We start from the raw sequence: 17,864 nt of genomic DNA, 5'->3' as shown, positions 1-17,864 counted from the left end.
TTTAGTGCGTCCTGAAGCAAAAACATTTTGAACTATTACCGTCAACAAATTGAGCAAGACCCCGACAGCGATAATAAGCCCAGTGTTTGCGACATTTCAACAGAGATTGAAGAAAAACAGCACACAGAACTTCTAACAAGATTCCGAAGGCGGAAAACCACAGCCTTCCTGGCGCCAGACATAATAAGATTTTTTTACAGGAATACAGACGGCAAAAAAACTCACCATGGAAGGCACAACAATTAGCGATATCACGATATCAGCAAAACAACACAGTAAGTTGGCGATAAATGAAATTACTGTCCGCTCTCTCTCTTAATAAATAAATATGTGACGATATATTTTTTACGATATATTTTTTTTCACATCTTGCTATAAGATTGAAAATTAAGAAAACTCTCTCTAGTGAATAAAATTCCTTTTGCATAAATACCAGCATTACTCTCTCTATGATAATTAATTATTTAATAAATAATTTATATAGGGAATTAGTTATTTTTTTTTCACTCGGTTGGTAATGATTATTTGAGAAGTTATATATATAATTTTGTGTACTTATTATGATGAAATTTGATGATATGATGCCCAATTTCATATAAGAATTTATTTTGTGTATTAAAAAAGGTTTTAATTGTGCACTTGAACCCAATAGAGAATTTAAATTTTTTTGGTGTGACAATCTGACAAATTGTTTTAATTTTGGTAAAATATAACAAAAATTTTTTTTCGTGATTGATGCACTCTGAGTGAATAATTTTTTGTGTGTGTGTGGACATGCAACGAGTGTTTGAAGAATTACTGAACACTGTTAGACATTCACATTACGATTTAAGACCGTCGACAATTAGACGAAGTCGAATTTCAAGACTAAATTCCCACTCCGCTGTAGTGCCAGGAAATACTAACAATAATAACACAAATAACCAGAACCAAAATAGTGTTAATCATTCTAATACTACTAACAATGATAATAATAGTAACAATACTAATAATACTAATAATACTCGCACCTTACAATTTTATATCATGAACCAGGCGGCCGTCATAACAACCGCCACATGCTTCTGTGGACAGGTGGATGATTCCAATCCTGACAAAAGCAGACTCTAATCCTATACTGTAAATCATTGGCTAACAGATGCAGATAGTCGTATAATTTCAGGGGGAATAACAGATGAAAGAGCTAAAATAAATGAAGCCTTGTTGCTCGTCAGCTCAGAACATGGAGACGCACATAAAACTTTGAATTCCACAAGTTTTAGCAAACTTAATAACTAAATTTGTTTATCACTCTGGGAACCAGTAAATAACACTGACGGTTTATATAACCGAACTAGATTTCTTAACCCACAATATAAAACAATTGCTAATTTGTACGCAAGCGTGGAGAATGCAATAGAGAAAATAACCGAAGACTTAATGAAGACAGGTATTACTATAGGAGACAAGGATCAGTTTGGGGCTAGTGCCCATAACTTAGTTGAGCTACGACATGTATTAAATTACGTGTCATTTGGAACCATATATAATATTCTTGGAGAAGAGGAAAAGAAGGCTTTCAGAAAAATAAAACTTGATCCCAAGAAAACAAGCCTTCAAACATTAAAGACAATGAGAGAAGAAATCCAAAGGAAAGAGATAAATCTATCCAAGGAATTCGTGGGAACAACAGCTTTTGGGCGTTATCACTGCGTTCTTTGCCTCTCTTTTTATTCTTATTTCCCTCTCCTAACTTTTTCGCTTTTCTATATCTCTCTCTCTCTCTCTCTTTTCTATCTAATTTCCCTATCTATTCTACACCACAACATAACTTCAACATTTAACTGTCACTTCACATTGACAGTTGACTCCTCTCTAGTCCTTAAAAATACCAGGCCTCTACCCCTACTGCTAAACTCTTCTAAAATTTCCTCAAGGTCTATCTTCCAAAATATTTTGATCAAGCTCTACCCTTTCAGATTACCTATATGGGATTTACAAGCTACATCTACTGAAAACTCTTTCCTACCCAGTTTCTGTCACTGCTCTTACTATCTCTGAGATGTCTGGCAGCGCAGCCAACTCTCTGTCATTCAAAAACAGATCTGTACCTATAGGTAATAGCACCATTGCTTTGGTAATCAGGTGAACGCCTGCTCAAAATCCGAAGAAATGTTCTAAAAAGAGGTGTATTGCCTCATGTGTGCACTACAGAATTTGCAGTAAATGTTGATCATACATAAGGAGCTTTACATTATTTTCATATTTGTACAATGTATTTCCTGGCTTTGGAGATGCTCTGGCCTCAAAGAGACACCCCATTAGAAAAAAAATTTTAATGAAAAATCAAGCTTACAAGACTTTCATCTACCTTACGAAGATGTTTTGTGGGTGACTTGGTCATTTGTAGGTCGTGTTAACCATGTACAATCTGCAGTTTTCTTTTGTAGTCTGTAAACATGCTACGTTTAAACCAAAAGTTTTCATGTTTACATGATTAAAGGTACTGCCCCAACCCGTAGTTTTTACACGTTTCACATTTACGCGTTTCATTTTGTTACGGATTTTTGTGGAACACATCATTCACTTGTCCGCGGGGGAATTTTCACTAATTTGCAGATTTTTCTTTGGGCCATATCTCTAATATTACAACTATTCGCTTCTTTTTGTAGTGCAATACTGTGTATTCATTAATTACTATATTTTTTCATTAAAGTATATGTATAGAGAGAGAGAGAGAGAGAGAGAGAGAGAGAGAGAGAGAGAGAGAGAGAGAGAGAGAGAGAGAGAGAGAGAGAGAGAGAGAGAATGACAACAAGAATTTTTTAGTAAATTTATGGGAGATGGTGAGGACTAACCACATTTGTAAGATAAATAAATGAGTTACCTAATAATGAGTAATTTTCAAATAATAATAATAATAATAATAATAATAATAATAATAATAATAATAATAATAATAATAAATAACAATAATATACTGCAATTAAAAAATGTATGCATTTCTACATATAATATAATAATATGCTGTACTGTAATTAAAAAATGTATGCATTTCTGTAGTAAATTGTTTAATTTTAAACAAACAAATACATATTCCCAATCTTTTCCAAATCACTCAATTGAGGAGGGGAGGTTGGACCTGTCATATATGTCCCTTATTTCAGATATTTGACATATATGACATGTCCAACCTCCCGCCCCCTCACTTTAGAGTTTTGGAAAAGATTGGGAATATGTATTTGTTTGTTTAAAATTTCACATAATTTACTATAGAAATGCATAAATTTTTACATTACAATATATATTATTATTATTATTTATTTATTTTTTTGGCTGGGTGTTTTTTTTGTGTGAGGTTCCAGGTTGCATCCTGCCTCCTTAGGAGTCCATCACTTTTCTCACTATGAGTCCTGGAGCTACCTCAGCATCTAGTTTTTCCAGATTCCTTTTCAGGGATCTTGGGATCGTGCCTAGTGTTCCTATGATTGTGGGTACAATTTCCACTGGCATATCCCATATCCTTCTTATTTCGATTTTCAGGACTTGATACTTATCAACTTTTCTCCATCTTTCTCATCTACTCTGGTGTCCCATGGTATTGCAACATCAATGAGTGATACTTTCTCCTTGATTTTGTCAATCAATGTCACGTCTGGTCTATTGGCACGTATCACCCTATCTGTTCTGATACCATAGTCCTGGAGGATCTTTGCCTAATCGTTTTCTATCACTCCTCAGGTTGGTGTTCGTACCACTTATTACTGCAAGCTAGCTGGTGTTTCTTGCACAGGCTCCAGTGGAGGGCTTTTGCTACTGAATCATGCCTCCTTTTGTACTGGTTCTGTGCAAGCACCGGACATTCGCTTGCTATGTGGTTTATGGTCTCGTCTTTTATTTTGCACTTCCTGTATATGGGTGAGATGTTATTTCCATCTATTGCTCTTTGGACATATCTGGTTCTTAGGACCTGATCTTGTGCCCCTGTTAGCATTCATTCTGTTTCCTTCTTGAGTTCTCCCCTCTGTAACCATTACCATGTTTCATCGCTGGCCAGTTCTTTTGTCTGTCTCATGTACTGTCCATGCATTGGTTTGTTGTGCCATTCCTCTGTTCTGTTTTTCATTCTCCTGTCTCTGTATATTTCCCCTTCTTCCCATGCACTCCTTAGCCACTCTTCTTCACTGGTTTTCAGATATTGCCCCAGTGCTCTGCTCTCGATGTTGACGCAGTCCTCTATGCTTAGTATCCCTCTCCCCCCTTCCTTTCGTGTTATGTATAGTCTGTCTGTATTTGCTCTTGGGTGTACAGTAGTACTTTGTGTATTGTCATGTGTTTTCTAGTTTTCTGGTATGCTGCAGAGTTCAGCCTTCATCCAGTCCACTACTCCTACACTGTATCTGATTACTGGTACTGCCCACGTGTTTTTGGCTTTCGTCATGTTTCTAGCGTTGAGTTTTGACATGAGTATAGCCTAAGTCTCTGCATATATTCTTTCCTGATCGTGTCCTTCATCTCTTGGTGTTTTATATCCTCTCCGTCTATTATTCCCAGGTATTTGTATTCTGTCTCATCTATGTGTTTGGTGCTATTCCTGTCTGGTAGCTTTATCCCTTCAGTCCTTGTTACTTTGCCTGTTTGTATGTTGACCAAGGTGCATTTTTCTATTCCAAACTCCATCCTGATGTTCCCAGATACAATCCTTACAGTCTGGATTAAGGTATCTATTTCCTAGATGCTCTTACCATACAGCTTGATGTCTTCCATGAACATCAGATGGTTTAATTCTGTTGCCTCCTTTCTTGAGTTGGTACCCAGCATCCATCTTCTGCAGTACTGTTGTCATGGGAAACATGGCTACTACAAAGAGTAGTGGGGACAGTGAGTCGCCTTGAAATTCTCTCTCCTGATATTAACCTCTGCTAGTCTTATCCCAGAGCTTGTAAGTACTGTATTCCAGTTGCACATTGTATTTTTAAGGAAGCTGATGGTGTTTTCCTTTGCCCAATATATTTTCAGGCATTCTATTAGCCACGTGTGCGGTATCATGTCGAAGGCTTTCTTGTAGTCAATCCATACCATGGTTAGGTTGGTTCTCCTTCTCTTACTATTCTTCATTGCCATTATGTCTATTAGGAGCTGGTCTTTTGTGCCCCTACACTTCCTTCTGCAGCCTTTCTCTTGGTGGGGGATGGTGTCTGTATCCTCAAGGTAGTTGTATAGCCTTTCACTGATGATACCTGTTAGTAACTTCCACATTATTGGTAGGCAGGCGATAAGCCTGTAGTTACATGCTATATTTCCCTTGTTCTTGTCTTTCTGTACTAAGGATGTTCTCCCTGTGGTCATCCATTTGGACGCATGGTGGTTTGTGATACAACCCTGGAGTTGTTCTGCTATTCGTGTGTGTAGGGCTTTGAAGTTTCTGAGCCAGTATCCATGGACTTCATCGGGACCCGGGGGTTTCCAGTTGGGCATTTTCTTTAGTTGCTGTCTGACTGTGTCTGTCGTGATCTTGGCGAATCTTTGTTTTATTCTACCCATTTCCTCTGCCTTAATTTCCTGGAGCCATGTTGTATGTTTGCTGTGTGATACCAGATTGCTCCATATGTTTTCCCAGAGTCTCTTATATGGTTCGGATTCAGGAATTTCCTGGTGGTTGTCTTCCAATCTTAGTTGGCTGTATAGTCTTTTCTGGTTGGTTCCAAAGAGCTTGTTCTGTTTGTATCCTCTATTCCTGTTCATGTACCATTGGATCTTATGTGCTTTGGCTTTAAGCCTCTCTTTTATATCTTCTATTATGTTGTTTAGTCCCTTCTCCTCCTGTACTTTTTATTTCCCATTCAGTTCCTCTCTTGTTTTCTTGCTTCTTAGCCTCTTTTCTGCCATCTCTTTCAGTTTACTCAAGTCAGATCACATTGCTGAGATTTGTTTTTCCAGGCTCCTTTTCCAAGGCAGTTGCTGTTTTGGTTTCTGTTGGGTTGGTTGTGATGGTGGTGTTGGTGTTTGTACCCCCATGAGTTCTACTACTAGTCTTGCTCCTGCATAGGCCAGGTCATTTGTTTCTGTTATACTGCTGGTGTGGATTAGTCTCATTATTTCATTAATAACTTCACTTGTTTTTTCCCTTAGTTTCTTTGTGTTGTAGGCTTTCATGGAGGGGATCTTTGTTCTTTCTGTATCTGGCTTCATCCATAGTCTGATCTTTTCCACCCATTCCGACCTCTCTGTTACATATTCGGTGTTTCCTTGTGTGTCATTGTTTGGTAGCTCATCATTCCTGTTGTTTTCTGTGTCATTGTCTCTTAGTTCGTCTTCTTGTCCTTCGTTGCTGGATGTTATTTCTCTTTCCAAGTTCCTCTCTTTCTGTTGTGGAGAGCCAGTTCTTTTTCTTTATGTTCCTTACTTGGTCAGCCAGCCTCTGTTCCATTTTGAGGGGTGTTATTTCTCTCATTCCAGATGTTGACCAGTCTTCTTCTGTATCCTCTTTCTGTTGGGTTGCTTCTGATGTAGCATCTCCATATTTCCGTATTTTCTTCTCTTGTCCATTTCTTCTTCTGGTTTGCCTCTGTAGCTCCAGTCTCTGGTTGCTGGTTACTGTCGCTGTGGTGGCCAGTTGCTGGATGACGACCTCCAAGTACCTGACCGTCCTCCCCGTTGTATACCTGGCTGCCGGACGAAGCTCCTCTGTTACCAGAAGTTCCATTTACGTCGTTGTTGTTTATTCTTTCATTTCTTTCCATCATTGCTGAGTTTTGCTACTTAACCCATAGCTGGACCCTACCCCATCGAGAATAGGTACTCATTTACAGCATCTCCCAATCTCGGTAAATTTAAGTAAATATTTTACAACAAATATACTCAGAATTTGTTACTGATTTTAATTCTTATCTGTTATGATATTGTGTGAGCTGTAATCATAATTTTACAAAATAAAACAAAATAAATTATTAGAAAAAACATGTATAACTTAGTAAAATTTGTGAGTGTTTTGTAAAAGAGGCCCCACACATGGTTGTAAATAGTCACTTTCAACTTCCCGTAGAAGGTAGGGAAAATTTTTTGGAATTCTTTCTTACATCATGTGCTTTTGCATATCTTCTGCTTTCCACTGATGTGTTTTTTCTTGAACTGGACAACCTTAAAGTTTGCCCAGTCTGGGGGTTGCATGATATATAATTAGCCTGTCCCTTAAGGGTTAATACATTCAATTAATAATGATTTCCTATTCTACAGTGCACATACTAATACAATTACACTTCTTTTAACTAGAAAGAGCAAAGGCTCATACAATCAAATGAATAAGCATGGCACAATCAGTTAAAAAAAAATTATGTAAGTCCATACATGCATGCAATTACTCTTTATATAACCAAGCATATCAGAATTTCTGAGCATGTGGCCGAGTTGAAAAAGGAAAGACACTTTAACTTTTGAAAAAACTACTTTTTACGAATAAATTTAACACTAGTGAAAGTAGATTACATTATGCAACTATACTTGTACACTATATTTAGAACTTTTAATTCATGAGAAAAAACTACTGCACATTCTTGGAAAAGCAAAAACACAAAAGATCACGTTTTATATAAGGAACAAGTTCAAAGCAAAAAGATCACGTCCACACAAGGTTATTAAGTGGCATACAACAGATGCCAAATTACTGATGCAAGCACACAAACAGTGGGCCCTGATGGGTCACTTACAGTGGAAACATAGGAATAATGCTCACAATTTTTGACAGAAAACAGTTGGTTTACTGCAGTTGTTCTATCATTCAATAAATCAAGTGTGCTTATTATCTTATTCCATTAAGTATAACCCTTCAGTCATGTTTGCTCAGTATCCAGTAAATCTAGCACATTTATCAGATTATTCCATAAAGAATGAACTATTGACCAAGTTCGCTTTAATGTCCAATAAATCAAGCACACTTACCTTACTGTTTCATTACATACAAAATATTATTTGTTTTTACCGGACTTGAACATATCCCATTAGTAATGAAATTCAGGTAAGTTAATGTGCCATTTTGTGCGTGAATGGAGAGCTCAAATTTGGTCATGTTTAATGCCTCAAAGATACAGTTAAAACCCATTTTTTTGTCTCTCTTTGATTTTATTTTAAGAAAATGTAATTTAATCTTTTACTTTCATGAATATTTTGTATTTGCATTACTGTATCAAACTTGCATGGGAAAACTGGTTACAATGTTAAAAAGCTGAACCTGTTTTGAAACAAAATTGATCATTTTAGTAGTTGCCATAAGTTCATTTTAAATATTTTCCTCATTACCATTTGTCAAAGATTCTTGTTTAACTTATTTCTCCCGATTAGCAATATTGCTCAGTTGGAATGTGTTTCTGAAATGGTACAAAGTTTGATGCCATTGTTGACAGGACTGAATTAACGGACAATGCCTCAGATGTAGGACACACTGATATCAGATCTTGTCTCTATGCTGCTCCCTACATTACTGCAGTTCTCTTCCCACTTCCATTTCCATAGACCATTATTCATGACTTTCCATCCTTACAGAGGCATTTCTATTGCTCCCTTTGTATATCCAACATATGTGCTAAATATATTTTTCAATTTTTTACCCTTATACAAGTGTCTATTTGAAATTTTGATTTTAATACATACCGATATATCAAATGACTTATGTGCCAGTAACAGTTTGACAATGCAGGTATATACAAAGGCAACTGAAAATCTCTCAAGCTAAAAACTATGAATAATACACAAGTATTGGAAAAGACAACAAACAATTCTAATGGCATATGAAAAATATAAGAGAGCTATGTTCATAGGAAACCAGACTAACATTAGAGAACATAATGTTCACTGAAGGGTTATAAATTATTACCTGTATAACAGTCAACACTAAAGGTAATGAATCCCCCTCCATTTCTTGCTGGGGGGGAAGCAAAACAAACAGGTGATAAGCTGGGGCATCAGATAGCATCTGAAGATCATCTGGAGTATTGCGGTAATGAGATGACACCAACAGTCCCATTATTTGTGCCAAGAATTTTTCAGATACCTGTACAAACAAAATAGCTATAATTCCTTCCAGCAAAGCGAAATAAAAGCAAGTACTATTCATGGAATATGAAAATTTTTATAATAAAATTATTTGGATATTTACCGTTAAAGTTAGTTTACATTTTTGCCATGTTAGGAGCAATCAGAATTCAATATAATCAAAAGAATAGCGCTTGACTGACCCAATTGGAATGTCTGTAATCTGTCTCCCACCAAATGGTGTTGGAATGCTTACATTCTTGTCAGAATTCTTCATGATCACCCACTAAAATGTGGGGACGCTGGATGGATTTCATCTTTAACAGTGGGTAAGTATACAAATAATTAATATTACTAAAAAATACCTTTACTGAGATGACTCTTACCTACTGTTAAAAGTTAGCTGACTACCACATTGAATAAAGATGGTGGGTTAGTGAAGACAGAGACACACCCACTTAGCCAAGCAGCTAAAGGCTTTTTTGAAAGAGGAATCTCTAAAAGCTTTTTTAAGTTTTTTCAAAAATTCACCATAAATCGAAATATTGTGCTAGAGACTTCCAATTTGTTGCAAAATGAAGGTAAATGATTGAATATTACTAGAATGTAAGAGTTTTAGCTTACAATTGCATTTTTCGACCATTTCGGTTGAGTCAAAGTTGACCGAAGGTTGAAATTTTGGCACTTACCGTGATTTATATGAAAATATTTCAAAACTGATAAAAGCTACAACCATGATTTATTTTTTGTTGTATTCTACATGAAATTGCACACATTTTCATGTATAACACTTTATGTAATGCCTAATGTAAAACAGTGCAAACATTACGACAAAGTGACAAAAGAATTTCTGAGATTTTCAGCCGAGTTACCGCGCACGGACGTAAGGAAAAAGTTTTTTTTTTTCAAAAATTCACCATAAATCGAAATACTGTGCTAGAGACTTCCAATCTGTTGCAAAATGAAGGTAAATGATTGAATATTACTAGAATGTAAGAGTTTTAGCTTACAATTGTGTTTTTCGTTCATTTTGGTCGAGTCAAAGTTGACCGAAGGTTGAAATTTTTTGTAGTCGACGTACAGTACATCCATTCGTCACCCGACAGACAATTTTAGTCGACTTACGATACGTCCAGTTGGTGTTTAAGGGTTAATACCTTCCTGAAATTTGACCCAATCTGCTTCCTTCTCCTTCCATTTGACATGAATATTTGAGGGGACATTTCTAACACACTTCAGATGAACAAGAAAGTGATCACTGTCATGTAGAAATTCATCTACAGGCCAGTTAAAATCCACATAGACAGAATAAGAGCATATACTCAAGTCTATAGCAGATGAATCACCTGTGTAGTTATTATGATATGTCATAGTACCATTATTACAAAGTGTAAGATCATTATTATTAACAACGTCATCAAAGATCTTACCCTCTGTGTCTAAAAGATTACCACCCCAAAGTGGATTGTGAGAATTAAAATCACCAAATAGTAAAAAAAGGAGGAAGTTGATCAATTAAACCTTGAATGTTACTAAGAGTGAACCTACATCTTGGTCAAAAGTAGCCCGGATAGCAACTGCTTGAAGCTGCTTGTTCAGGGGGACAATCTTCTTCTTTGTCTTAAACCTTTACCCATCTCTGTATGGGGTCGCTGTTCCTTGTAAGCCATCTCCATCTTCTATCTTGCATATCCTGTTCTCTTAACCCTTTTTCCTGCATGTCATTTGCTAGGTTATCTTTCCATCTGAATCTTGACCTTCCCCTCCTCCTCCTCCCAACCACCTCCATGTCCATGACCCTTCTACACACACGTGATCCTCCTCTCTCCGTACGACATGACCAAACCACTGCAGTCTTCTTTGCTGAATCTTCTTTGACACTTCTACCACTCTGACTGTTCCTCTAATATAATTGTTTCTGATCCTATCCTTTTTTGTGACTCCACACATCCATTTCAACATCCTCATCTCTGCCACTTCCAACTTCCCTTCTTGAGCCTTCTTTATTGACCAAGTCTCAGCCCCATACACCATCGCTGGTCTAACTACACTTTTATAAAACCTTTCTTTTACTCTTGCACTAATCCTCTTGTCACACAATATTCCCGATGATCTTCTCCAATCATCCAAGCACACTGTGTCTTCTTCTTTCCCACCGTTATTCATACATTAAGGGGTCAGTTGCCTGATGCGCCTTCTCCACTGCCTTCTATCAAGGCATCATCCCCCCACCAAACCTCTTCTCTCCATATCTCCCTTCACCTTATCTCGCTATCTAATTCTATCTCCCTCTCAACCTTCTTCCTCTAACAGGTTCTTCCCAAGCCCTCTTCACCCCCTCCTCATCATCCAACCTTAACACATGCCCATACCATCTCAATCGTAATTCTCTTATCACCCCTGTTATCTTTACTAAGCCTGCTCTTCTTCATATTTCATCATTTTCCAATCTCTCAATCAGCAAAATTCCCATATTCCATCTCAGCATTCTCACCTCTGTTCTCTCAAGCTTTACTTCCTCTCTTCTTCTGAGAGCCCATGTTTCTGATCCATACATTAACACTGGTCTTATCACTGTGCTATAAATCTTGACTTTTAGCTTGATTGGTATTTTCTTATCACATACAACTCCAGCTACATCTCTCCACTTTCCCCATGCCGCTTTTATCCTACTGTCCACTTCAGCCTCAAATCCTCCCTCTTGGCTTAGGGTAGATTGTAAGTATTTAAACTTTTCCACCTGTTTTATAATTGAGCCTCTTCTCTCTTGTATTACTATTCTGTCTCCATCTTTCCTACTGCTCACTAAAACCTCTGTTTTGTTCACATTCACCCTTAAGCCAACCCTCTCTAAAGACTCCTGCCACTCTCCAACCCTTCTCTGTAGGTCCTCCTCATTTTCAGCAGTAATCACCATATCATCAGCGTACAACAACTCCCACAGCACTTCATTCCTGATCTCTTCACTCAACACATCCATGACCAGCACAAACAAAAATGGGCTTAATGCTGACTCCGGGTGTAATCCAACACTAACTTCAGCAGTAATCACCATATCATCAGCATACAGCAACTTCCACAGCACTTCATTCCTGATCTCTTCACTCAACACATCCATGACCAGCCCAAACAAAAATGGGCTTAATGCTGACCCCTGGTGTAATCAAACACTAACTTCAAAGTTTTCTGTTTCCCCAACTGCTGCTTTTACTTTTGTGCTTGTTCTCTGATATATCATCTCGACCAACCTAACCAACTTTTCTGGAGTTTTCCTCTTCCTCAAACACCAAAACAGGGTGTCCTGTGGTTTATTTCTGAGTCCATGCCACCATCATCCATCACACATGACCCAAGGTACTTGAAAGTGGTAACTCTCTTGATGTTGTCTAAACCTAATTTAACTGCACCCTGTTTTCCTTCCCCTCCCATCCACATATTCTGTTTTAGTTCTGCTTATCCTTAAACCTCAATCTTCAAGTGCTTGTCTCCACAACTCTAGTTTTATCTCCACCCCTTTTCTAGTCAGGTCCACCAAAACAACATCATAAGCAAACATCACACTCCACGGGACTTCTTCTCTGACATCTGATGTAATAACATCCATCACAAGGTCAAAGATGTAGGATCTGAGAGCTGAACCTTGATGTAAACCAACTCTTACACTAAATTTTTCTGTTGTTCCCACAGTGCTCCTTACCTGAGTGGTAACCTCTGCATACATGTCCTGGACTACTTTAACATAGTTTTCTGAAACACCCTTCTCTCTCATACATCTCCTCACTTCTTGCCTAGGTACCTGATCACATGCCTTCTCCAGATCAATAAGTACTACATGTAGCCCTCTCTTCTGTCTTTCTGCATGTTTTTCCATTGCTTGCCTTAGTGCAAAAATTGCATCTACTGTACCCTTTCCCAGCATAAACCCGAATTGTTCTTCACTTATTGTTGTTTCATTCCTTATTCCTTATTCTTTTCCGGGGGACAATAAAATGTTGCAATGTTTTAGCAATAATTACTGCAACACCTCCATGGGCACAGTCCCCATCAGTGGGGTTCATCTTATAGATCTCATAGTTTAGACACAGACTGTATGCTGCATCCCGATTTAGTTTCTTGGAGACATACGACCCCTGGATTATGGTTGTGTAGTAATACTTTTAGAATTTCTGAATTAGTCCTTAGTCCCTTACAGTTCCATTGTAAAATGTCCAGATTGAATTTTTAGTGCTAGGATCTGCCAAGGGCATTTCAACTGTAATCTATACTATTTCTTTGATTTATTTTCCTTACGGGACTTTATAGGAGTTTCTTTAGATTGTCTTGAGATATGTGGCTTATGATTAGCTCCATTATGTTTTTTATTAGCTTTTTGATACGGAGCATAGTGGACTTTAACTACTATTTTAATATTATCCAAAGAACTTGATTCCTTGGCTGTTACTGAGGCAGATGCATCCTCACTGTTGGCCTCACTCTTGTTACACTTTTTATGGGGTTTGGAAATCTCCATATTTTGAGCAGGTGGAGGAGAGGATGAAGGAGTTCTTACTCTCTTTGGACCTTCAGTTTGTTCTTGTTACATTTCTTCGGGAAGAGTTTCTTGTTGCATGAGAAATGGGAGAGACAGAAGGAAGGTCTCATGAACTGGAGATGATTCTACTGTATGAGTGGGCACATCTTTAAAGAGGGGTGCTTCAACCCTAGCAGGCTGAGCACTGAGACCAGATGACTGTGCCTTTGTCTCAAGAGCTCTCACTTTCACATCAGGTAAAGGTGCTACATTGTTGGCTCGAGTTTTTACATGGGCTACGGAATTCAGAGCCATAGCATAGGTCTTTACCTGACCAATTAATTTTTTAGCATAACTAATACTTATAATTATGTTCAGCATTAGCTTTACATACAGCTGCCTCTTTATATTTATATTGATTGCAATTTTTATTGGATGGAGTATGATCCAGTTCGTAATTTATACATTTTGGTTGTTTCAAACAAGGACCACGTTCAGGGGCTGATCGATTATTACAAATTTTATTGTTTTTGAGGAATCTGGATGGGTGACCAAATTGAAAACAGTTATAGCACTGCAGAGGTTTTGATGAAAATGGTTTAACTTTGACCCTTTCATTTCCAAAATTGACATAAGATGGTACGTCGGAAACCTCAAAAGTTAAAATGACTATTTCTGAGTCCAGCCCCGTGTCAGCCGGTGAAATTCCATACTAACACGGATTTCTAGGTATAAAATGCTAGATATACCAGAGAAAAAAGAGCTTTCAGGAATGCTGGGGTTACTACCCCCAGATAGAGCGTCTTCCACAAAGGAGACGTCGGTATAACCAAGGGTGAGTGAAAGGATCACAACCACAGAGCCACACTCGATAGATATCCCCATGTCAAAACCCTCGAAAAGAGCGGTGAGCGTTCCAGCCCCCACGCTCATGCGCCCGCCAGGCTGGCGACACCAGCGCCACCTACACTCATTCCATTTTCTAGCACGTGATCGTCGTCACCAAGAATTTTTGTGCTTTTGGTTTTTTGGGTGTTTCCTGCATTTCCATCATGTCTTCAAGCAGTTTTAACATCTCTAAGTCAAGTACCATCTTATTGTGGGGTTTTTATGATAAGTGTGGCTGCATCAGTCCGTATTTCATATATATGGGATTGTTGTTTATGACGCCACGGCGTCCCCAGCTAACCATATGTCGACCGTGAGATTACCCTTCCAGTTTATTCTGTTGGGCTATCTCTTTGTCGTTATATTACTTATCTTTTCCCTGGATCTCATCCTGGCGGTGTTTCCTGGTAGGTGTTTTATTGGTGTTTTGTTTTTGTATGACTGACCCTCATGGCGGGTTCCCTCTATAGGGTTTCCGTCATTCCCCGCTTAGGTTTCCCCTCCGGGATGGGTTCCCATGTTGGTCTTACTTATTTACCATTATTATTATTATTATCATATAGTTGTGTTGGTGCTATACGTATTTTGTTGCCTTGTTCATTCGGGGTAGCGTCAGCTCGGAGCTAGGCTACGCACCTCGCACAAGCACATTATTCTTGGGTTATATATTTTATGTATATTATGTATATTTGTGATGGTTTTTTATTGGGTATTTGTTGTGTGGGTATCTCCCCTTGCCTTTCATACAGATAGGCTCGTATTGCTTCCTTGACCTCCCGCCCTCCTAGTAGGTTAGGCGTGGGGTGGACCCTCAGGTTGAGGGAGTTTTTGTTGCTGTTTCTCCCAGTGGCCGTTATTTGGGTGGCAGAGTGAGACCCCTTTGTCCTCCCCCTTCTTTTCGAAGGGGTAGAGTTCGTTGGGTGTGTCTCCTCTAGGCTATATTTGCCTACTATCCCCCCCACTCTTTCGGCCCTGGTTGTACTTCGGCACAGAAATTTCTCTCCCTGTTATTTCCTCCCCCACCCTTCCCTTGTCCCTCTCCGTTAGCCTAGGCTATGCCTAAGCACGGGCGTTGACCTAGGCTTTGTCTAGGCAGGAGTCGGCGTGTTGAGACCTTGGTTGCTATCCCTTTTCCTCGGGGGTAGGCTTGTCCTGCCATCACTAGTATTATTTTCTTGGCGTGGCGTGTGATTGCAGTCGAGCGGGTGAAGCATTTTCCCTTGTCTCCTGTTTTCGCCTTACTTAGCCTACTCCTCTTCCCTACCCCACCAACCCTCCCTCCCCCTCCCCATCTCAGGCCAGCTCTTGCCTATTCTCGTGCGGGTGACGCTAGATGGCGTTTTCTCCGAGTTGGGGACTTCCCCTGGTGGAGAGATTCGTTCCCTCCCAGAGCTAGTCCCCGGCAGCGCTGAGCTTGTTTTGATGTTTCGTTTACCGACTCTCCAAGGATCGAAAGCGGGTTTGAACATTCTATCTTTTGTTCTCGACCTCTCTCCGTCGATTTGCTTTAGTTGGGTTGATTGGCGCCTACTCCGGCTTATATTATACTTGGCCTTGCGATGACGGTTGCCTCACCCACCTATGGTTTTTCTGGCGGGGAGGTTCGGGCTCCGGGGGGAGAGATGCCTCCGGTCTCCAGATATGATTCTTTCATTGTTACCATCACTTGTATCTTATATATATATATTTATATTTATCTGGCGGAGTGAGCTTCTCACTCCGCCCTACTATTTTATATGTTTTATTTGAGGTCCGGTGTTCTGCCCTGGGGTTCCGCCGTCTTTATTGCTGGCAGCCCTTGTGGTAGGGCCCTGCTGACTCAGTTCTTCCGTTCCGCCGGAGTATTCCGGTGACCGGGAAGTAACTTGCCTACCACTCTGTTTAATTTATGGCTTGGTGGCCCCGTCTCTGGCGAGGGTTTTCTCCACGGAGTATTCGGTAGTAAGTTGAAATACCCTGGCCTACCGGCTTTAGGTTGCTTAAGTGGTAGGTTCATGTACTTTTTACACTTACAGACTGTTCGTTGTGAGGAGCCAGAGTGCACCGCTTCCCTCCAGCAACCCTATGGGCACGTGGTGTGCCGGACCCACGCTGGCTGTGCGGTCCGGCTGGATGACCCTATTGTTTGGCACCCCGACGGCTGTGAGGTCTGCTTCGCTCTGTTTTTATTTTGCTCCATGTACCCCATAAATTTTCTCATGTTGTAAATGTCTCTCTTATGCTTAGATATAAGTTTATATTTACTCCTTATAATTTTTGTATTATTGAATGTATTTTGCCTACTATATTGCTTTGTGTACCATTTTTGTATTCTACTTTTAAGGTCGTATTAGTGTACTTTCCTGTTACTAATCATTTTTTCATGTGGAGATATTCTAATTAAATCCTTTTCCATAGCTTGTGTTTTTTCTTCAGATCACCTTGTATTTTCCTGTAGTTTGCAGTCTTGGCATGATTCTCTATCACTATTTCACCGGCTGACACAGGGCTGGACTCAGAAAAGGGATTTTGACAAAGGAAAAATCTATTTCTGAGGAAGGCCCGTGTCACCCGTGACCCTCCCAGAGTTGCTTTCGCCCCTACTTGCACATGCCAAGCCTGGGGTGGTGCTAGTCTGGAATGAGTGTAGGTGGCACTGGTGTCGCGCCGGCCTGGCGGGCGCATGAGCGTGGGGGCTGGAACGGGCTCATCGCTCTTTTCGAGGGGTTTTGACATGGGGATATCTATCGAGTGTGGCTCTGTGGTTGTGATCCTTTCACTCACCCTTGGTTATACCGACGTCTCCTTTGTGGAAGACGCTCGATCTGGGGGTAGTAACCCCAGCATTCCTGAAAGCTCTTTTTTCTCTGGTATATCTAGCATTTTATACCTAGAAATTCGTGTTAGTATGGAATTTCACCGGGTGACACGGGGCCTTCCTCAGAAATAGATTTTTCCTTTGTCAAAATCCCTTATTTGCCTTTGGAATTTTTCTTACCTTCCATACAGTGGTTGGACTAATTTTCAATATTTCACTTTCCGTCAAGTCACAAAGGTCTCTATCAAACACAATTCCTCTCCCATAACTGAAATTTAAATTTCAGTTATGTGGTCTAATTTCTTTTATCATGTCATCTTTCTCGAACTTCTTCAGTGTCAACATATATGACTGGGTTTTTGATTTGGCATAAGTAAGGACACTGCCTTTACCAAACCTTGAGATGTTACCCATATCAATACCCCCAACCTTTTTTTGGACGTATCTGCTAAATTTGTAGTAACTGTAATTATCCTCCCTAGCAGATACTACCAACAACATTGGAGGTTTGGGAGTTCTTTCAAGAGTAGCATTGACCTCCAAATTTGGCTGAGCCACTTGTACCCATTGCTTCTGGCTTTAAGTGCAGCTTCATGTTTTTCAAAAGTTACCCATGTTTCCCATTTTCCTTCATTTTCATCAAAGTTCATTCTTAACTACTAT

At 39.3% G+C, this 17,864-nt stretch overlaps 1 protein-coding gene across 5 annotated transcripts in view; it reads right to left on the bottom strand.

The window, feature by feature from the left end:
- Window positions 1-17,864, bottom strand: part of l(1)G0020 (RNA cytidine acetyltransferase l(1)G0020) — an 803,858-nt gene that overhangs the window by 254,043 nt on the left and 531,951 nt on the right. For all 5 annotated transcript variants that reach the window (XM_067102059.1, XM_067102057.1, XM_067102060.1 and 2 more), the window contains one exon: window positions 8,849-9,025. In XM_067102059.1, coding sequence (XP_066958160.1) covers window positions 8,849-9,025 — 177 coding nt within the window. The remainder of the gene's footprint in view (window positions 1-8,848; window positions 9,026-17,864) is intronic.

The sequence above is a fragment of the Macrobrachium rosenbergii genome, chromosome 58 (genome assembly GCF_040412425.1).
Source record: "Macrobrachium rosenbergii isolate ZJJX-2024 chromosome 58, ASM4041242v1, whole genome shotgun sequence".
NCBI lineage: Eukaryota > Metazoa > Arthropoda > Malacostraca > Decapoda > Palaemonidae > Macrobrachium > Macrobrachium rosenbergii.
This window is presented reverse-complemented; position numbering and strand designations above follow the sequence as displayed.